The sequence below is a fragment of the Hemitrygon akajei genome, unplaced genomic scaffold, assembly GCF_048418815.1.
Source record: "Hemitrygon akajei unplaced genomic scaffold, sHemAka1.3 Scf000046, whole genome shotgun sequence".
Lineage (NCBI taxonomy): Eukaryota > Metazoa > Chordata > Chondrichthyes > Myliobatiformes > Dasyatidae > Hemitrygon > Hemitrygon akajei.
In genome coordinates, this window is record NW_027331932.1 from 2,485,577 (window position 1) to 2,508,044 (window position 22,468).

At 52.6% G+C, this 22,468-nt stretch overlaps 1 protein-coding gene across 9 annotated transcripts in view; it reads left to right on the forward strand.

Annotated features, from left to right (window-relative positions):
* Nucleotides 1-22,468, forward strand: part of LOC140720762 (NACHT, LRR and PYD domains-containing protein 3-like) — an 82,994-nt gene that overhangs the window by 17,175 nt on the left and 43,351 nt on the right. For all 9 annotated transcript variants that reach the window (XM_073035596.1, XM_073035598.1, XM_073035600.1 and 6 more), the window contains 3 exons: nucleotides 2,942-3,113; nucleotides 3,208-3,273; nucleotides 4,827-6,561. In XM_073035596.1, coding sequence (XP_072891697.1) covers nucleotides 2,942-3,113; nucleotides 3,208-3,273; nucleotides 4,827-6,561 — 1,973 coding nt within the window. The remainder of the gene's footprint in view (nucleotides 1-2,941; nucleotides 3,114-3,207; nucleotides 3,274-4,826; nucleotides 6,562-22,468) is intronic.

A 22,468-nucleotide genomic window follows, 5' to 3' on the forward strand; every position in this document is an offset into this window, starting at 1 on the left:
CCCCACAGTTCTCTCCATGAGCCTCTGGAAGGTGGCTGGGGCTCCCGATATGCCTTGGGGCATTCGTTCGAACTGAAAGAACCCCAGCGGGCAGATAAAAGCGGTCTTCTCCTTATCGCCCGCACTCATTGGGATCTGGTAATACCCACTTCTTAAATCCAGCACACTGAACCACTTCGCACCGCTCAGGCAGGCCAGCGCATCCTCGACTCTTGGGACAGTATATTGATCAGGGACAGTTCGCCGATTCAACGTCCTGTAGTCAACACACATGCGCACTCGCCCATTCTTCTTCCGTGCCACCACTATTGGGGACGCATAAGGACTTCGGGACTCAGCTATGATTCCGGCCTCCTTCAACTTGCGCAGGTGCTGCTGCACGTCCTCCTTCCTCGGCGTCTCCCTCCGGACTCTCCAAGCCCGCGCAACCCCTCCCCCAAGGTCCCAGCCTCACAAAACACAATAACATTCCCCATTGATTAACAAATGAATACAATTACCATATCAGCCATTCTAAAGTGAAACAACGGCAAGAGAAACTTGTAACAGACAAAGAAGCATTCCTACTCGTAATAAACCACAGAAGCCCTTTTTAGTAACATACACAGGACATTGTACATATTTATCAGTGTACCGGACCTCAGTCAGACCTTTGTCTTCAGTAGATCTGTTTCAGCTGTTCAGGTGGGGAGCACTGGGAACTGCAGGTTCAGTGTCACCTTCTCCTCTCACACCTGCTGTATTTATCCGTGTACCGGACCTCAGTCAGACCTTTGTCTTCAGTAGATCTGTTTCAGCTGTTCAGGTGGGGAGCACTGGGAACTGCAGGTTCAGAGTCACCTTCTCCTCTCACACCTGCTGTATTTATCAGTGTACCGGACCTCAGTCAGACCTTTGTCTTCAGTAGATCTGTTTCAGCTGTTCAGGTGGGGAGCACTGGGAACTGCAGGTTCAGAGTCACCTTCTCCTCTCACACCTGCTGTATTTATAAGTGTACCGGACCTCAGTCAGACCTTTGTCTTCAGTAGATCTGTTTCGGCTGTTCAGGTGGGGAGCACTGGGAACTGCAGGTTCAGAGTCACCTTCTCCTCTCACACCTGCTGTATTTATCAGTGTACCGGACCTCAGTCAGACCTTTGTCCTCAGTAGATCTGTTTCAGCTGTTCAGGTGTGGAGCAATGGGAACTGCAGGTTCAGAGTCACCTTCTCCTCTCACACCTGCTGTATTTATCCGTGTACCGGACCTCAGTCAGACCTTTGTCTTCAGTAGATCTGTTTCAGCTGTTCAGGTGGGGAGCACTGGGAACTGCAGGTTCAGAGTCACCTTCTCCCCTCACACCTGCTGTATTTATCAGTGTACCGGACCTCAGTCAGACCTTTGTCTTCAGTAGATCTGTTTCAGCTGTTCAGGTGGGGAGCACTGGGAACTGCAGGTTCAGAGTCACCTTCTCCTCTCACACCTGCTGTATTTATCCGTGTACCGGACCTCAGTAAGACCTTTGTCTTCAGTAGATCTGTTTCGGCTGTTCAGGTGGGGAGCACTGGGAACTGCAGGTTCAGAGTCACCTTCTCCTCTCACACCTGCTGTATTTATCAGTGTACCGGACCTCAGTCAGACCTTTGACAAGGTTCCGCACGGAAGGTTAGTTAGGAAGGTTCAATCGTTAGGTATTAATATTGAAGTAATAAATGGATTCAACAGTGGCTGGATGGGAGATGCCAGAGAGTAGTGGTGGATAACTGTTTGTCAGGTTGGAGGCCGTTGACTAGTGGTGTGCCTCAGGGATCTGTACTGGGTCCAATGTTGTTTGTCATATACATTAATGATCTGGATGATGGGGTGGTACATTGGATTACTAAGTATACAGATGATACTAAGATAGGTGGCGTTGTGGAAAATGAAGTAGTTTTCAAATCTTACAGAGAGATCTAGGACAGTTAGAAGAGTGGGCTGAAAGTTTGCAGATTGAGTTTAATGCTGATAAGTTTGAGGTGCTTTATTTTTGTAGGACTAATCAAAATAGGACATACATGGTAAATGGTAGGGCGTTGAAGAGTGCAGTATAACACAGTGAACTAGTAATAATGGTGCATAGTTCCCTGAAGGTGGAATCTCATGTGGATAGGGTGGTGAAGAAAGCTTTTGGTATGCTGGCCTTTTTAAATCAGAGCATTGAGTGCAGGAGTTGGGAAGTAAAGATAAATTGTACAAGGCATTTGTAAGGCCAAATTTGGAGTATTGTGTACAGTTCTGGCCACCGAATTATTCATAAAGATGTCAACAAAATATAGAGTGTACAGAGGAGATTTACTAGAATGTTACCTGGGTCTCAGCACCTAAGTACAGAGAAAGGTTGAACAAGTTAAGTCTTTATTCTTTACAGCGTTGAAGTTTCAGGGGGGGCATTTGATAGAGGCATTTAAAATTATGAGGGGATAGTGTTGATATGGATAGGCTTTTTCCATTGAGAGTAGGCGAGATTCAAACAAATGGACATGAGTTGAGAGTTGGGGGCAAAAGTTAAGGGGTAACACGAGGGGGAACTTCTTTACTCAGAGAGTGGTAACTGTGTGGAATGAGCTTCCAGTAGAAGTGGCAAAGACAGGTTCAATATTGTCATTTTAAAAAATGGATATGTACATAGACAGGAAGGGAATGGAGGGTTATGGGCTGAGTGCAGGTAGATGGAACTAGGTGAGAGTAAGCGCTCGGCACGGACTGTGTTACTGTGCTGTAATAGTCATATCGTTGTATGACATAAGTGCAAGGGCTGCATATCTGGACTGTTGAACAGGCATTCAGTCTAAAATTAATTTTGCATCTTATCAGGACCGTCGGTCAAATTCACCTCAGCTCATTAATCCAGGATGAATATTAATCTGTGAGATTCGCCATGTCTGTCCATCTACTCCACAATAAATTAATTGTTTGCTTTTATAGAAAGTCACTGAACTGACAGAGAAGGGAAACCGGACAGAGAGCTCCAGACTCTTCCTCAGTTTGGTGATGGGCAAAGGCTCCCGGGCCCGGAGGGCGATGTGGGAATCCTTTGTGATGTGGAGGACTGAGTTACCGAAGTTGGACAGGATACTGAGGGAAATACAGGAGCTCGGTATGTTAAAACCACGCACTGAACCCAAAGGCACATTAAATGGTTGCAATTATTTTAGTTCTGTTTTCATGAACTCTTTTTTTGATTTAAACAGGTCCTGACCCAGAGGAATACATAAACATCGCACAAGGGTTGTCTGAGTTACCCACTGAACTGATAGGTGAGTGATGAAATGCTCAGTTCAAACCACATCTCAAATGTTAGACTGTGACTTGGCAGAATCTGGGAACGAAAATCCACCATCAATCATTCGCCGATCTCTGGTTTCAGGTTACAATTCAGATCATCTCTCGTTGCAGCCTGAACATTGTAAAGCGTATTTTTCCAGCTGTTCCAGCTGTTGATGTATTAATCCAGTCCTTGTGTCTCTGAACCCTCCACTCCGGGTCCTAACGCTCTGGAAATCCCCACACACCCCAGACAGGCTCCTGACACACTGTATGACCCAGTCCAGGTGACCTTTCTCTCTTCAGACCTTTCAGATTCCGAAGCACCTTCTCCTTCGTAATAGCAGCTGCACTCAATTCTGTCCGCTGATGCTCTTTACAATTTGGAATTCTGCTAGTGACTTCCACAGAGTATGTCTGACATTTCCTTTTGCATCCGTTACTAAATCTACAACATATTTTCCAGCGGTCCGATATCAACCCTCTACTTGTTTTACTCTTTATATATCTGGGAAAGAACAAAAAAAACACTTTGTTATCCTCTCTTATGCTATTAACCATACCCTCACATTTCCTGCACATTCACGTATCCCTTGAAGAACCTATAACATAGTTGCCTCCAACATGACCCAGGCTGTGAAAAATCTGCCCACATGTACACTAAATTTACCCCATTTCACCTTAACCAAATGCCCTCTGGTATGAGCCATGAATCCCAAGTTGAAAGTAAAATACAGGCTCTCTACCCCAAATCTGATCTCTCAATCTTATAAACATCTGTCAGATCTCTATTCTAACTCCAGAATAAACAATCCAAGTTTCTCAAACCACTACTTACCTCACATGGCACCGAATCCAAGCAACATCCTGGTGAACCTGTTCTGCACCCTCTCCAATCATCCCCAGTGCTGGACAATCAGAAGTGAACACAATACTCTAGATACTCCCTAAAACCATAAGTCTTAGGAAGATAATGAAGCCATTCAGCTCAGTGAATTTGCTCCGCAATTCTTCTCAACCCCATTATCCTGCCTTCTCTAAATGCCGACGCTCTTCCGATTCAGGAACATCTCTGAGTAAAGAAACCTCCATTTCCCGCATGTTCTGTTCCTGTTTTGACACCATTGGTGTTTGCAGTGGACACCTGTGACACCCCAGTGTGTAGCTTTGCCAAAATGCACAGTGTCCTGCTCTCCGTATTTCCTCACCAGGTCAGCAATAACATCGTCTGTTAATGATGCAAACAATGCTTTAAATATAGTGAAATGTTGTAACGGGAGTGCAGTCAGGATTGCAATAGGATATCCGGGGAACGTTCACCTTCATCAGTAATTAGTGTCAGAATATCAGGATTGGACATTTTTCTGAGACAATCATTGCTGTTAGTTCCTGTGTCTGTGAACAGAATTTTACTTTCTGTCCTAATATCCATGGAAGCATTGAATTAATTCATGTAATCTCAAACACTGAATATTGGAATGTAGTTATAAAGTTCTTTGTCAGTTGAGCTAGTTAACATTTTGAATATGTTTTTGTTCCCATGAAGATGTTCAACAGAAACACAAGGAGACTCTGCGGGCACAAACTGAAACACTGAGAGTGAACACGATCCTGATGAGGGAGAAGGTGAAGGTTTTCCAGCTGGTTGATCGATACACAAAGCTCACGGTCATTTCAACTCTTCGAGATCGGAGACTGGTGGAACACGAGCTGCTGGCAAGAGGCAGAGATCACGAGGATTATAGAGAGAAACATCTCCGTAGAGCGTTAGAAAAAATACAGACTGCTCAGTTATTCCACAGCAGTTTTTCCCGCAGTAAATCCAAATCTGGCAGTTCCGCAGCAGTAGCCGGCGTGCCAGGAATCGGGAAAACAACAATGGTTCAAAAGATTGTTTATGACTGGGCCGAGGGGAAAATATTCCAACAGTTCCAGTTTGTCTTCAGTTTCAAATTCCGGGATTTAAACTCTATCAACTGCAGAATAAACCTGAGGGAACTGATTCTGGATCAGTATCCTTACTTTGGGAATATCCTGAGAGAAGTCTGGAAGAACCCAGAGGGATTGCTGTTTATATTCGATGGTTTGGATGAATTCAACGACACAATTGATTTTGCTGACAGCCGGAGAAACACGGACCCTCAGGACTCATGCACAGATCCTGAATTCCGGTGCAAGGTGTCTGACATAGTGTACAGTTTAATTCAGGGCAAGCTGCTCCCAGGGTGTTCAGTGTTGGTGACCACCCGCCCCACTGTGTTACATTTCTTGGAAAAAGCGAATATCGGTGTCTGGGCTGAAATCCTGGGATTTGTTGGTGAGGAACGGAAGGAATATTTCATCAGGCATTTTGAAGATCAGACGGTGGCAGCAGCTGTTTTCAAACACGTGCAGGAGAACGAGATCCTGTACACCATGAGCTACAACCCCTCCTACTGCTGGATCCTCGCTCTGGCACTGGGCCCCTTCTTCACACAAAGAGTCAGGGACCCGCAGCGAGTTCCCAAGACCATCACTCAACTGTACTCCTACTATATTTACAACATCCTGAAAAATCACGGCCGTGAGATTGAGAGACCCCGTGATGTGTTACTCAGGGTGGGTCAGATGGCCTACAGAGGAGTTTCCGAGAAGAAGATTGTGTTTGCAGACGGAGATTTGATCAAGTTCAATCTGCAGCCTTCCCAGTTCCTGTCCGGGTTCCTGATGGAGCTTTTGGAGAGAGAGGATTCTGCCCAGAGTGTGGTGTACACATTCCCACACCTCACCATTCAAGAGTTTGTAGCTGCAGTCGCACAATTCCTGACTGTACATCCCGAGAATATCCTGAAATTCCTCACTGAAGCCCACAAGACAAAAGATGGGCGATTTGAGGTATTTCTCCGTTTTGTTGCTGGTCTCTCCAACCCAATGACAGCTCAGGGCCTGGAGGAGTTTCTGGGTCCATTTCCTCATGAAACAACCTGCCGGGTGATTGACTGGTTGAAGAACAAGGTTAAACGCCAGAGTAGAAACACGGGTGACATTGGTAGAAGGAGACTCCTGAACACATTGCACTACCTGTTTGAGTCTCAGAATCGTGTACTGGCTCAGGCCGCACTGGGATCTGTGGAAACATTGTCATTCAGTGGAACGACACTGACCCCAGTTGACTGCGCGGTCCTGTCTCATGCCATCGGACTCTGTGATACAATAAAATATCTCAACCTGGAGAAATGCAACATTCAGTGTGAAGGAATCCAGCGGCTGGGACCCGGGCTGCACAAGTGCCAGGAGTTGAGGTAACTTGATTTATCTTTCACTCAGAACTGTGACACTGTTCCATTGTGCTGTTTCAAAGTAAACGGATTTGGGTAAAACTGCAGTAAATCAGATTGAGATGAATTGTGACAAATGCCACCCCCTTCATCCTGTGCAATCACTCTCCCCCATCCCCCTTCATCCTGTGCGATCACTCTTCCCAATCCCCCTTTTTCCTGTTGGATTTCTCTTAGCCATTACCCTTCCTCTTGTCAGATTTCTCTTCCACACCCCTGTTCCTGCTGTGGGATCTCTCTTCCCTATCCACTTCCTCCTGTGGGATCTCTCTTCTGAACACCTTCCTCCTGTGGGATCTCTCTTCCCAACCCCTTCCTCCTGTGTGATCTCTCTTCCAGATCCCCCTTCCTCCTGTGGCATCTCTCTTCCCCATCCCCCTTCCTCGTATGGGATCTCACCTCCCGATCCCTTTCCTCCTGTGGTATCTCTCTTCTCCATCCCCTTCCTCCTGTCGGATCACTTTCCCCATCTCCCTTCCTCCTGTGGGATCTCTCTTCCCCATTCCCATCCTCTTGTGGGATCTCTCATCCCCATCACTTCTTCCTGAGGGATCTCTCTTCCCCATCCCCCTTCCTCCTGTGGGATCTCTCTTCCCCATCCACTTCCTCCTGTGGGATCTCTCTTCCCCATCCCCTTTCCTCCTGTGGGATCTCTCTTCCCCATCCCCTTTCCTCGTGTGGGATCTCCTTTACCCATCCCCCTTCTTCTTGTGCGATATCTCTACCCTATCCCCTTCCTCGTGTGGAATCTCCTTTACCCATCCCCCTTCCTCCCAAGCGATCATTTTTCCTCATCCCGCTTCCTCCGATAGGATCTCTCTTCCCCATTCCCCTTCTTCCTGTGGGATCTCTCTTCCCCATACCCTTCCTCCTGTGGGATCTCTCTTCCCCATCCCCCTTCCTCCTGTAGGATCTCTCTTCCCCATTCCCCATTCTCTTGTGGGATCTCTCTCCACCATCTCTCTTCCTCCTGTTGGATCTCCCTTCACCATCCGCCTTCCTCCTGTGGGATCTCTACTTCCCATTCCCCTTTCTCCCGTAGGATCTCTCTTTTCTATCCACCTTCGGCCTGTGGGAACTCTGTTCCCCATCCCACTTCCTCCTGTGGGATCTGTATTCCCCATCCAATTTCCTTCCTTCTGTGGGATTTCTCTTCCCCATCCGCCTTCCTCCGGTGGGATCTCTCCTTCCCATCCCCATTCCTCCCGTAGGATCACTCTTTCCTATCCTCCTTCCTCGAGTGGGATCTCTCTTCCCCATCCCCTTCCTCTTGTGGGATCTCGATAACCCATCCCCTTCCTCCTGTGGAATCTCCCTTCCCCATCCCCCTTCCTCCTGTGGAATCTCTCTTCCCCATCCCCCTTCCTCGTGTGGGATCTCCTTTACCCATCCCCCTTCCTCCTGTGCGATATCTCTACCCTATCCCCTTCCTCGTGTGGAATCTCTCTTCCCCATCCCCCTTCCTCGTGTGGGATCTCCTTTACCCATCCCCCTTCCTCCTGTGCGATATCTCTACCCTATCCCCTTCCTCGTGTGGAATCTCCTTTACCCATCCCCCTTCCTCCCAAGCGATCATTTTTCCCCATCCCCCTTCCTCCTGTGGGATCTCTCTTCCCCATCCCCTTCCTCCTGTGGGATCTCTCTTCCCCATCCCCCTTCCTCCTGTAGGATCTCTCTTCCCCATCCCCTTCCTCCTGTGGGATCTCTCTTCCCAATCCCCCTTCCTCCTGTGGGATCTCCCTTCCCCATCCCCTTCCTCCTGTGGGATCTCTCTCCACCATCCCTCTTCCTCCTGTTGGATCTCCCTTCACCATCCGCCTTCCTCCTGTGGGATCTCTCCTTCCCATTCCCCTTTCTCCCGTAGGATCTCTCTTTTCTATCCCCCTTCGACCTGTGGGAACTCTGTTCCGCATCCCACTTCCTCCTGTGGGATCTGTCTTCCCCATCCCACTTCCTTCTGTGGGATTTCTCTTCCCCATCCGCCTTCCTCCGGTGGGATCTGTCCTTCCCATCCCCATTCCTCACGTAGGATCACTCTTTCCTATCCCCCTTCCTCGAGTGGGATCTCTATTCCCCATCCCCTTCCTCCTGTGGGATCTCTCTTCCCCGTGACCTTTCCTACTGCATGATCTCTCTGTCCTATCCTCCTTCCTCCTGTGGGATCTCTCTTCCAGATCCCCCTTCCTCCTGTGGGATCTCTCTTCCCCATCCACCTTCCTCCTGTGGGATCTCTCTTCCCCATCCCCCTTCCTCCTATGGGATCTCACTTCCCGAACCCCTTCCTCCTGTGGGATTTCTCTTCCCCATCCCCCTGCCTTCTATGTGATCTCACCTCCCGATCCCTTTCCGCCAGTCGGATCACTTAACCCATCCCCCTTACTGTGGGATCTCTCTTCCCCATTCCCATCTTATGGGATCTCTCATCCCCATCACTCTTCTTCCTGTGGGATCTCTCTTCCCCATACCCTTCCTCCTCTGGGATCTCGATAACCCATCCCCTTCCTCCTGTGGAATCTCTCTTCCCCATCCCCCTTCCTCGTGTGGGATCTCTCTTCCCCATCCCCTTCCTCGTGTGGGATCTCCTTCAACCATCCCCCTTCCTCCTGTGGAATCTCTCTTCCCCATCCCCCTTCCTCGTGTGGGATCTCCTTTACACATCCCCCTTCCTCCTGTGCGATATCTCTACCCTATCCCCTTCCTCGTGTGGAATCTCTCTTCCCCATCCCCCTTCCTCCTGTGCGATATCTCTACCCTATCCCCTTCCTCGTGTGGAATCTCCTTTACCCATTCTCCTTCCTCCCAAGCGATCATTTTTCCCCATCCCCCTTCCTCCTATAGGATCTCTCTTCCCCATCCCCCTTCCTCCTGTGGAATCTCTCTTCACCATTCCCCTTCCTCGTGTGGGATCTCCTTTACCCATCCCCCTTCCTCCTGTGCGATATCTCTACCCTATCCCCTGCCTCGTGTGGAATCTCCTTTACCCATCCCCCTTCCTCCTATAGGATCTCTCTTCCGCATCCCCCTTCCTACTGTAGGATCTCTCTCCACCATCCCACTTCCTGCTGTCGGAACACTTTCCCCATCCCCCTTCCTCCTGTCGGAACACTTTCCCCATCCCCTTCCTCCTGTCGGATCTCTCTTCCCAACCACTTCCTCCTGTGGGATCTCTCTTCCACATCCCCCTTCCTCCTGTGTGATCTCTCTTCCAGATCCCCCTTCCTCCTGTGGGATCTCTCTTCCCCATCCACCTTCCTCCTGTGGGATCTCTCTTCCCCATCCCCCTTCCTCCTATGGGATCTCACTTCCCGAACCCTTTCCTCCTGTGGTATCTCTCTTCTCCATCCCCCTTCCTCCTGCCGGATCACTTTCCCCATCCCCCTTCATCCTGTGGGATTTCTCTTCCCCATCCCCCTGCCTTCTGTGTGATCTCTCCTCCCGATCCGTTTCCTCCAGTCGGATCACTTAACCCATCCCCCTTACTGTGGGATCTCTCTTCCCCATTCCCATCTTATGGGATCTCTCATCCCCATCACTCTTCTTCCTGTAGGATCTCTCTTCCCCATCCCCTTCTTCCTCTGGGATCTCGATAACCCATCCCCTTCCTCCTGTGGAATCTCTCTTCCCCATCCCCCTTCCTCGTGTGGGATCTCCTTCAACCATCCCCCTTCCTCCTGTGGAATCTCTATTCCCCATCCCCCTTCCTCGTGTGGGATCTCCTTTACCCATCCACCTTCCTCCTGTGGAATCTCTCTTCCCCATCCCCCTTCCTCCTGTGGGATCTCTCTTCCCCATCTCCTTCCTCTTGTGGGATCTCGATAACCCATCCCCTTCCTCCTGTGGAATATCTCTTCCCCATCCCCCTTCCTCGTGTGGGATCTCCTTTACCCATCCCCCTTCCTCCTGTGCGATATCTCTACCCTATCCCCTTCCTCGTGTGGAATCTCTCTTCCCCATCCCCCTTCCTCCTGTGCGATATCTCTACCCTATCCCCTTCCTCGTGTGGAATCTCCTTTACCCATCCCCCTTCCTCCCAAGCGATCATTTTTCCCCATCCCCCTTCCTCCTATAGGATCTCTCTTCCCGATCCCCCTTCCTCCTATAGGATCTCTCTTCCCCATCCGCCTTCCTCCTGTGGGATCTCTCTTCCCCATCCCCTTCCTCCTGTGGGATCTCTCTCCACCATCCCTCTTCCTCCTGTTGGATCTCCCTTCACCATCCGCCTTCCTCCTGTGGGATCTCTCCTTCCCATTCCCCTTTCTCCCGTAGGATCACTCTTTTCTATCCCCTTTCGACCTGTGGGAACTCTGTTCCCCATCCCACTTCCTCCTGTGGGATCTGTCTTCCCCATCCCACTTCCTTCTGTGGGATTTCTCTTCCCCATCCGCCTTCCTCCGGTGGGGTCTCTCCTTCCCAACCCCATTCCTCCCGTAGGATCACTCTTTCCTATCCTCCTTCCTCGAGTGGGATCTCTCTTCCCCATCCCCTTCCTCTTGTGGGATCTCGATAACCCATCCCCTTCCTCCTGTGGAATCTCCCTTCCCCATCCCCCTTCCTCCTGTGGAATCTCTCTTCCCCATCCCCCTTCCTCGTGTGGGATCTCCTTTACCCATCCCCCTTCCTCCTATGCGATATCTCTACCCTATCCCCTTCCTCGTGTGGAATCTCCTTTACCCATCCCCCTTCCTCCCAAGCGATCATTTTTCCCCATCCCCCTTCCTCCTATAGGATCTCTCTTCCCCATCCCCCTTCCTCCTGTGGGATCTCTCTTCCCCATCCCCTTCCTCCTGTGGGATCTCTCTTCCCCATCCCCCTTCCTCGTGTGGGATCTCCTTTACCCATCCCCCTTCTTCTTGTGCGATATCTCTACCCTATCCCCTTCCTCGTGTGGAATCTCCTTTACCCATCCCCCTTCCTCCCAAGCGATCATTTTTCCTCATCCCGCTTCCTCCGATAGGATCTCTCTTCCCCATTCCCCTTCTTCCTGTGGGATCTCTCTTCCCCATACCCTTCCTCCTGTGGGATCTCTCTTCCCCATCCCCCTTCCTCCTGTAGGATCTCTCTTCCCCATTCCCCATTCTCTTGTGGGATCTCTCTCCACCATCCCTCTTCCTCCTGTTGGATCTCCCTTCACCATCCGCCTTCCTCCTGTGGGATCTCTACTTCCCATTCCCCTTTCTCCCGTAGGATCTCTCTTTTCTATCCACCTTCGGCCTGTGGGAACTCTGTTCCCCATCCCACTTCCTCCTGTGGGATCTGTATTCCCCATCCCACTTCCTTCTGTGGGATTTCTCTTCCCCATCCGCCTTCCTCCGGTGGGATCTCTCCTTCCCATCCCCATTCCTCCCGTAGGATCACTCTTTCCTATCCTCCTTCCTCGAGTGGGATCTCTCTTCCCCATCCCCTTCCTCTTGTGGGATCTCGATAACCCATCCCCTTCCTCCTGTGGAATCTCCCTTCCCCATCCCCCTTCCTCCTGTGGAATCTCTCTTCCCCATCCCCCTTCCTCGTGTGGGATCTCCTTTACCCATCCCCCTTCCTCCTGTGCGATATCTCTACCCTATCCCCTTCCTCGTGTGGAATCTCTCTTCCCCATCCCCCTTCCTCGTGTGGGATCTCCTTTACCCATCCCCCTTCCTCCTGTGCGATATCTCTACCCTATCCCCTTCCTCGTGTGGAATCTCCTTTACCCATCCCCCTTCCTCCCAAGCGATCATTTTTCCCCATCCCCCTTCCTCCTGTGGGATCTCTCTTCCCCATCCCCTTCCTCCTGTGGGATCTCTCTTCCCCATCCCCCTTCCTCCTGTAGGATCTCTCTTCCCCATCCCCTTCCTCCTGTGGGATCTCTCTTCCCAATCCCCCTTCCTCCTGTGGGATCTCCCTTCCCCATCCCCTTCCTCCTGTGGGATCTCTCTCCACCATCCCTCTTCCTCCTGTTGGATCTCCCTTCACCATCCGCCTTCCTCCTGTGGGATCTCTCCTTCCCATTCCCCTTTCTCCCGTAGGATCTCTCTTTTCTATCCCCCTTCGACCTGTGGGAACTCTGTTCCCCATCCCACTTCCTTCTGTGGGATTTCTCTTCCCCATCCGCCTTCCTCCGGTGGGATCTGTCCTTCCCATCCCCATTCCTCACGTAGGATCACTCTTTCCTATCCCCCTTCCTCGAGTGGGATCTCTATTCCCCATCCCCTTCCTCCTGTGGGATCTCTCTTCCCCGTGACCTTTCCTACTGCATGATCTCTCTGTCCTATCCTCCTTCCTCCTGTGGGATCTCTCTTCCAGATCCCCCTTCCTCCTGTGGGATCTCTCTTCCCCATCCACCTTCCTCCTGTGGGATCTCTCTTCCCCATCCCCCTTCCTCCTATGGGATCTCACTTCCCGAACCCCTTCCTCCTGTGGGATTTCTCTTCCCCATCCCCCTGCCTTCTATGTGATCTCACCTCCCGATCCCTTTCCGCCAGTCGGATCACTTAACCCATCCCCCTTACTGTGGGATCTCTCTTCCCCATTCCCATCTTATGGGATCTCTCATCCCCATCACTCTTCTTCCTGTGGAATCTCTCTTCCCCATCCCCCTTCCTCGTGTGGGATCTCTCTTCCCCATCCCCTTCCTCGTGTGGGATCTCCTTCAACCATCCCCCTTCCTCCTGTGGAATCTCTCTTCCCCATCCCCCTTCCTCGTGTGGGATCTCCTTTACACATCCCCCTTCCTCCTGTGCGATATCTCTACCCTATCCCCTTCCTCGTGTGGAATCTCTCTTCCCCATCCCCCTTCCTCCTGTGCGATATCTCTACCCTATCCCCTTCCTCGTGTGGAATCTCCTTTACCCATTCTCCTTCCTCCCAAGCGATCATTTTTCCCCATCCCCCTTCCTCCTATAGGATCTCTCTTCCCCATCCCCCTTCCTCCTGTGGAATCTCTCTTCACCATTCCCCTTCCTCGTGTGGGATCTCCTTTACCCATCCCCCTTCCTCCTGTGCGATATCTCTACCCTATCCCCTGCCTCGTGTGGAATCTCCTTTACCCATCCCCCTTCCTCCTATAGGATCTCTCTTCCGCATCCCCCTTCCTACTGTAGGATCTCTCTCCACCATCCCACTACCTGCTGTCGGAACACTTTCCCCATCCCCCTTCCTCCTGTCGGAACACTTTCCCCATCCCCTTCCTCCTGTCGGATCTCTCTTCCCAACCACTTCCTCCTGTGGGATCTCTCTTCCACATCCCCCTTCCTCCTGTGTGATCTCTCTTCCAGATCCCCCTTCCTCCTGTGGGATCTCTCTTCCCCATCCACCTTCCTCCTGTGGGATCTCTCTTCCCCATCCCCCTTCCTCCTATGGGATCTCACTTCCCGAACCCTTTCCTCCTGTGGTATCTCTCTTCTCCATCCCCCTTCCTCCTGTCGGATCACTTTCCCCATCCCCCTTCATCCTGTGGGATTTCTCTTCCCCATCCCCCTGCCTTCTGTGTGATCTCTCCTCCCGATCCGTTTCCTCCAGTCGGATCACTTAACCCATCCCCCTTACTGTGGGATCTCTCTTCCCCATTCCCATCTTATGGGATCTCTCATCCCCATCACTCTTCTTCCTGTAGGATCTCTCTTCCCCATCCCCTTCCTCCTCTGGGATCTCGATAACCCATCCCCTTCCTCCTGTGGAATCTCTCTTCCCCATCCCCCTTCCTCGTGTGGGATCTCCTTCAACCATCCCCCTTCCTCCTGTGGAATCTCTATTCCCCATCCCCCTTCCTCGTGTGGGATCTCCTTTACCCATCCACCTTCCTCCTGTGGAATCTCTCTTCCCCATCCCCCTTCCTCCTGTGGGATCTCTCTTCCCCATCTCCTTCCTCTTGTGGGATCTCGATAACCCATCCCCTTCCTCCTGTGGAATATCTCTTCCCCATCCCCCTTCCTCGTGTGGGATCTCCTTTACCCATCCCCCTTCCTCCTGTGCGATATCTCTACCCTATCCCCTTCCTCGTGTGGAATCTCTCTTCCCCATCCCCCTTCCTCCTGTGCGATATCTCTACCCTATCCCCTTCCTCGTGTGGAATCTCCTTTACCCATCCCCCTTCCTCCCAAGCGATCATTTTTCCCCATCCCCCTTCCTCCTATAGGATCTCTCTTCCCGATCCCCCTTCCTCCTATAGGATCTCTCTTCCCCATCCGCCTTCCTCCTGTGGGATCTCTCTTCCCCATCCCCTTCCTCCTGTGGGATCTCTCTCCACCATCCCTCTTCCTCCTGTTGGATCTCCCTTCACCATCCGCCTTCCTCCTGTGGGATCTCTCCTTCCCATTCCCCTTTCTCCCGTAGGATCACTCTTTTCTATCCCCTTTCGACCTGTGGGAACTCTGTTCCCCATCCCACTTCCTCCTGTGGGATCTGTCTTCCCCATCCCACTTCCTTCTGTGGGATTTCTCTTCCCCATCCGCCTTCCTCCGGTGGGGTCTCTCCTTCCCAACCCCATTCCTCCCGTAGGATCACTCTTTCCTATCCTCCTTCCTCGAGTGGGATCTCTCTTCCCCATCCCCTTCCTCTTGTGGGATCTCGATAACCCATCCCCTTCCTCCTGTGGAATCTCCCTTCCCCATCCCCCTTCCTCCTGTGGAATCTCTCTTCCCGATCCCCCTTCCTCGTGTGGGATCTCCTTTACCCATCCCCCTTCCTCCTATGCGATATCTCTACCCTATCCCCTTCCTCGTGTGGAATCTCCTTTACCCATCCCCCTTCCTCCCAAGCGATCATTTTTCCCCATCCCCCTTCCTCCTATAGGATCTCTCTTCCCCATCCCCCTTCCTCCTGTGGGATCTCTCTTCCCCATCCCCTTCCTCCTGTGGGATCTCTCTTCCCCATCCCCCTTCCTCGTGTGGGATCTCCTTTACCCATCCCCCTTCTTCTTGTGCGATATCTCTACCCTATCCCCTTCCTCGTGTGGAATCTCCTTTACCCATCCCCCTTCCTCCCAAGCGATCATTTTTCCTCATCCCGCTTCCTCCGATAGGATCTCTCTTCCCCATTCCCCTTCTTCCTGTGGGATCTCTCTTCCCCATACCCTTCCTCCTGTGGGATCTCTCTTCCCCATCCCCCTTCCTCCTGTAGGATCTCTCTTCCCCATTCCCCATTCTCTTGTGGGATCTCTCTCCACCATCCCTCTTCCTCCTGTTGGATCTCCCTTCACCATCCGCCTTCCTCCTGTGGGATCTCTACTTCCCATTCCCCTTTCTCCCGTAGGATCTCTCTTTTCTATCCACCTTCGGCCTGTGGGAACTCTGTTCCCCATCCCACTTCCTCCTGTGGGATCTGTATTCCCCATCCCACTTCCTTCTGTGGGATTTCTCTTCCCCATCCGCCTTCCTCCGGTGGGATCTCTCCTTCCCATCCCCATTCCTCCCGTAGGATCACTCTTTCCTATCCTCCTTCCTCGAGTGGGATCTCTCTTCCCCATCCCCTTCCTCTTGTGGGATCTCGATAACCCATCCCCTTCCTCCTGTGGAATCTCCCTTCCCCATCCCCCTTCCTCCTGTGGAATCTCTCTTCCCCATCCCCCTTCCTCGTGTGGGATCTCCTTTACCCATCCCCCTTCCTCCTGTGCGATATCTCTACCCTATCCCCTTCCTCGTGTGGAATCTCTCTTCCCCATCCCCCTTCCTCCTGTGTGATCTCTCTTCCAGATCCCCCTTCCTCCTGTGGGATCTCTCTTCCCCATCCACCTTCCTCCTGTGGGATCTCTCTTCCCCATCCCCCTTCCTCCTATGGGATCTCACTTCCCGAACCCTTTCCTCCTGTGGTATCTCTCTTCTCCATCCCCCTTCCTCCTGTCGGATCACTTTCCCCATCCCCCTTCATCCTGTGGGATTTCTCTTCCCCATCCCCCTGCCTTCTGTGTGATCTCTCCTCCCGATCCGTTTCCTCCAGTCGGATCACTTAACCCATCCCCCTTACTGTGGGATCTCTCTTCCCCATTCCCATCTTATGGGATCTCTCATCCCCATCACTCTTCTTCCTGTAGGATCTCTCTTCCCCATCCCCTTCCTCCTCTGGGATCTCGATAACCCATCCCCTTCCTCCTGTGGAATCTCTCTTCCCCATCCCCCTTCCTCGTGTGGGATCTCCTTCAACCATCCCCCTTCCTCCTGTGGAATCTCTATTCCCCATCCCCCTTCCTCGTGTGGGATCTCCTTTACCCATCCACCTTCCTCCTGTGGAATCTCTCTTCCCCATCCCCCTTCCTCCTGTGGGATCTCTCTTCCCCATCTCCTTCCTCTTGTGGGATCTCGATAACCCATCCCCTTCCTCCTGTGGAATATCTCTTCCCCATCCCCCTTCCTCGTGTGGGATCTCCTTTACCCATCCCCCTTCCTCCTGTGCGATATCTCTACCCTATCCCCTTCCTCGTGTGGAATCTCTCTTCCCCATCCCCCTTCCTCCTGTGCGATATCTCTACCCTATCCCCTTCCTCGTGTGGAATCTCCTTTACCCATCCCCCTTCCTCCCAAGCGATCATTTTTCCCCATCCCCCTTCCTCCTATAGGATCTCTCTTCCCGATCCCCCTTCCTCCTATAGGATCTCTCTTCCCCATCCGCCTTCCTCCTGTGGGATCTCTCTTCCCCATCCCCTTCCTCCTGTGGGATCTCTCTCCACCATCCCTCTTCCTCCTGTTGGATCTCCCTTCACCATCCGCCTTCCTCCTGTGGGATCTCTCCTTCCCATTCCCCTTTCTCCCGTAGGATCACTCTTTTCTATCCCCTTTCGACCTGTGGGAACTCTGTTCCCCATCCCACTTCCTCCTGTGGGATCTGTCTTCCCCATCCCACTTCCTTCTGTGGGATTTCTCTTCCCCATCCGCCTTCCTCCGGTGGGGTCTCTCCTTCCCAACCCCATTCCTCCCGTAGGATCACTCTTTCCTATCCTCCTTCCTCGAGTGGGATCTCTCTTCCCCATCCCCTTCCTCTTGTGGGATCTCGATAACCCATCCCCTTCCTCCTGTGGAATCTCCCTTCCCCATCCCCCTTCCTCCTGTGGAATCTCTCTTCCCGATCCCCCTTCCTCGTGTGGGATCTCCTTTACCCATCCCCCTTCCTCCTATGCGATATCTCTACCCTATCCCCTTCCTCGTGTGGAATCTCCTTTACCCATCCCCCTTCCTCCCAAGCGATCATTTTTCCCCATCCCCCTTCCTCCTATAGGATCTCTCTTCCCCATCCCCCTTCCTCCTGTGGGATCTCTCTTCCCCATCCCCTTCCTCCTGTGGGATCTCTCTTCCCCATCCCCCTTCCTCGTGTGGGATCTCCTTTACCCATCCCCCTTCTTCTTGTGCGATATCTCTACCCTATCCCCTTCCTCGTGTGGAATCTCCTTTACCCATCCCCCTTCCTCCCAAGCGATCATTTTTCCTCATCCCGCTTCCTCCGATAGGATCTCTCTTCCCCATTCCCCTTCTTCCTGTGGGATCTCTCTTCCCCATACCCTTCCTCCTGTGGGATCTCTCTTCCCCATCCCCCTTCCTCCTGTAGGATCTCTCTTCCCCATTCCCCATTCTCTTGTGGGATCTCTCTCCACCATCCCTCTTCCTCCTGTTGGATCTCCCTTCACCATCCGCCTTCCTCCTGTGGGATCTCTACTTCCCATTCCCCTTTCTCCCGTAGGATCTCTCTTTTCTATCCACCTTCGGCCTGTGGGAACTCTGTTCCCCATCCCACTTCCTCCTGTGGGATCTGTATTCCCCATCCCACTTCCTTCTGTGGGATTTCTCTTCCCCATCCGCCTTCCTCCGGTGGGATCTCTCCTTCCCATCCCCATTCCTCCCGTAGGATCACTCTTTCCTATCCTCCTTCCTCGAGTGGGATCTCTCTTCCCCATCCCCTTCCTCTTGTGGGATCTCGATAACCCATCCCCTTCCTCCTGTGGAATCTCCCTTCCCCATCCCCCTTCCTCCTGTGGAATCTCTCTTCCCCATCCCCCTTCCTCGTGTGGGATCTCCTTTACCCATCCCCCTTCCTCCTGTGCGATATCTCTACCCTATCCCCTTCCTCGTGTGGAATCTCTCTTCCCCATCCCCCTTCCTCGTGTGGGATCTCCTTTACCCATCCCCCTTCCTCCTGTGCGATATCTCTACCCTATCCCCTTCCTCGTGTGGAATCTCCTTTACCCATCCCCCTTCCTCCCAAGCGATCATTTTTCCCCATCCCCCTTCCTCCTGTGGGATCTCTCTTCCCCATCCCCTTCCTCCTGTGGGATCTCTCTTCCCCATCCCCCTTCCTCCTGTAGGATCTCTCTTCCCCATCCCCTTCCTCCTGTGGGATCTCTCTTCCCAATCCCCCTTCCTCCTGTGGGATCTCCCTTCCCCATCCCCTTCCTCCTGTGGGATCTCTCTCCACCATCCCTCTTCCTCCTGTTGGATCTCCCTTCACCATCCGCCTTCCTCCTGTGGGATCTCTCCTTCCCATTCCCCTTTCTCCCGTAGGATCTCTCTTTTCTATCCCCCTTCGACCTGTGGGAACTCTGTTCCGCATCCCACTTCCTCCTGTGGGATCTGTCTTCCCCATCCCACTTCCTTCTGTGGGATTTCTCTTCCCCATCCGCCTTCCTCCGGTGGGATCTGTCCTTCCCATCCCCATTCCTCACGTAGGATCACTCTTTCCTATCCCCCTTCCTCGAGTGGGATCTCTATTCCCCATCCCCTTCCTCCTGTGGGATCTCTCTTCCCCGTGACCTTTCCTACTGCATGATCTCTCTGTCCTATCCTCCTTCCTCCTGTGGGATCTCTCTTCCAGATCCCCCTTCCTCCTGTGGGATCTCTCTTCCCCATCCACCTTCCTCCTGTGGGATCTCTCTTCCCCATCCCCCTTCCTCCTATGGGATCTCACTTCCCGAACCCCTTCCTCCTGTGGGATTTCTCTTCCCCATCCCCCTGCCTTCTATGTGATCTCACCTCCCGATCCCTTTCCGCCAGTCGGATCACTTAACCCATCCCCCTTACTGTGGGATCTCTCTTCCCCATTCCCATCTTATGGGATCTCTCATCCCCATCACTCTTCTTCCTGTGGGATCTCTCTTCCCCATACCCTTCCTCCTCTGGGATCTCGATAACCCATCCCCTTCCTCCTGTGGAATCTCTCTTCCCCATCCCCCTTCCTCGTGTGGGATCTCTCTTCCCCATCCCCTTCCTCGTGTGGGATCTCCTTCAACCATCCCCCTTCCTCCTGTGGAATCTCTCTTCCCCATCCCCCTTCCTCGTGTGGGATCTCCTTTACACATCCCCCTTCCTCCTGTGCGATATCTCTACCCTATCCCCTTCCTCGTGTGGAATCTCTCTTCCCCATCCCCCTTCCTCCTGTGCGATATCTCTACCCTATCCCCTTCCTCGTGTGGAATCTCCTTTACCCATTCTCCTTCCTCCCAAGCGATCATTTTTCCCCATCCCCCTTCCTCCTATAGGATCTCTCTTCCCCATCCCCCTTCCTCCTGTGGAATCTCTCTTCACCATTCCCCTTCCTCGTGTGGGATCTCCTTTACCCATCCCCCTTCCTCCTGTGCGATATCTCTACCCTATCCCCTGCCTCGTGTGGAATCTCCTTTACCCATCCCCCTTCCTCCTATAGGATCTCTCTTCCGCATCCCCCTTCCTACTGTAGGATCTCTCTCCACCATCCCACTACCTGCTGTCGGAACACTTTCCCCATCCCCCTTCCTCCTGTCGGAACACTTTCCCCATCCCCTTCCTCCTGTCGGATCTCTCTTCCCAACCACTTCCTCCTGTGGGATCTCTCTTCCACATCCCCCTTCCTCCTGTGTGATCTCTCTTCCAGATCCCCCTTCCTCCTGTGGGATCTCTCTTCCCCATCCACCTTCCTCCTGTGGGATCTCTCTTCCCCATCCCCCTTCCTCCTATGGGATCTCACTTCCCGAACCCTTTCCTCCTGTGGTATCTCTCTTCTCCATCCCCCTTCCTCCTGTCGGATCACTTTCCCCATCCCCCTTCATCCTGTGGGATTTCTCTTCCCCATCCCCCTGCCTTCTGTGTGATCTCTCCTCCCGATCCGTTTCCTCCAGTCGGATCACTTAACCCATCCCCCTTACTGTGGGATCTCTCTTCCCCATTCCCATCTTATGGGATCTCTCATCCCCATCACTCTTCTTCCTGTAGGATCTCTCTTCCCCATCCCCTTCCTCCTCTGGGATCTCGATAACCCATCCCCTTCCTCCTGTGGAATCTCTCTTCCCCATCCCCCTTCCTCGTGTGGGATCTCCTTCAACCATCCCCCTTCCTCCTGTGGAATCTCTATTCCCCATCCCCCTTCCTCGTGTGGGATCTCCTTTACCCATCCACCTTCCTCCTGTGGAATCTCTCTTCCCCATCCCCCTTCCTCCTGTGGGATCTCTCTTCCCCATCTCCTTCCTCTTGTGGGATCTCGATAACCCATCCCCTTCCTCCTGTGGAATATCTCTTCCCCATCCCCCTTCCTCGTGTGGGATCTCCTTTACCCATCCCCCTTCCTCCTGTGCGATATCTCTACCCTATCCCCTTCCTCGTGTGGAATCTCTCTTCCCCATCCCCCTTCCTCCTGTGCGATATCTCTACCCTATCCCCTTCCTCGTGTGGAATCTCCTTTACCCATCCCCCTTCCTCCCAAGCGATCATTTTTCCCCATCCCCCTTCCTCCTATAGGATCTCTCTTCCCGATCCCCCTTCCTCCTATAGGATCTCTCTTCCCCATCCGCCTTCCTCCTGTGGGATCTCTCTTCCCCATCCCCTTCCTCCTGTGGGATCTCTCTCCACCATCCCTCTTCCTCCTGTTGGATCTCCCTTCACCATCCGCCTTCCTCCTGTGGGATCTCTCCTTCCCATTCCCCTTTCTCCCGTAGGATCACTCTTTTCTATCCCCTTTCGACCTGTGGGAACTCTGTTCCCCATCCCACTTCCTCCTGTGGGATCTGTCTTCCCCATCCCACTTCCTTCTGTGGGATTTCTCTTCCCCATCCGCCTTCCTCCGGTGGGGTCTCTCCTTCCCAACCCCATTCCTCCCGTAGGATCACTCTTTCCTATCCTCCTTCCTCGAGTGGGATCTCTCTTCCCCATCCCCTTCCTCTTGTGGGATCTCGATAACCCATCCCCTTCCTCCTGTGGAATCTCCCTTCCCCATCCCCCTTCCTCCTGTGGAATCTCTCTTCCCCATCCCCCTTCCTCGTGTGGGATCTCCTTTACCCATCCCCCTTCCTCCTATGCGATATCTCTACCCTATCCCCTTCCTCGTGTGGAATCTCCTTTACCCATCCACCTTCCTCCCAAGCGATCATTTTTCCCCATCCCCCTTCCTCCTATAGGATCTCTCTTCCCCATCCCCCTTCCTCCTGTGGGATCTCTCTTCCCCATCCCCTTCCTCCTGTGGGATCTCTCTTCCCCATCCCCCTTCCTCCTGTAGGATCTCTCTTCCCCATCCCCCTTCCTCCTGTGGGATCTCTCTTCCCCATCCCCCTTCCTCCTGAGGGATCTCTCTTCCCCATCCCCTTCCTCCTGTGGGATCTCTCTCCACCATCCCTCTTCCTCCTGTTGGATCTCCCTTCACCATCCGCCTTCCTCCCGTGGGATCTCTCCTTCCCATTCCCCTTTCTCCCGTAGGATCTCTCTTTTCTATCCCCCTTCGACCTGTGGGAACTCTGTTCCTCATCCCACTTCCTCCTGTGGGATCTGTCTTCCCCATCCCACTTCCTTCTGTGGGATTTCTCTTCCCCATCCGCCTTCCTCCGGTGGGGTCTCTCCTTCCCATCCCCATTCCTCCCGTAGGATCACTCTTTCCTATCCCCCTTCCTCCTATGGGATCTCACTTCCCCATCCCCTTCCTCCTGTGGGATCTCACTTCCCCGTGACCTTTCCTC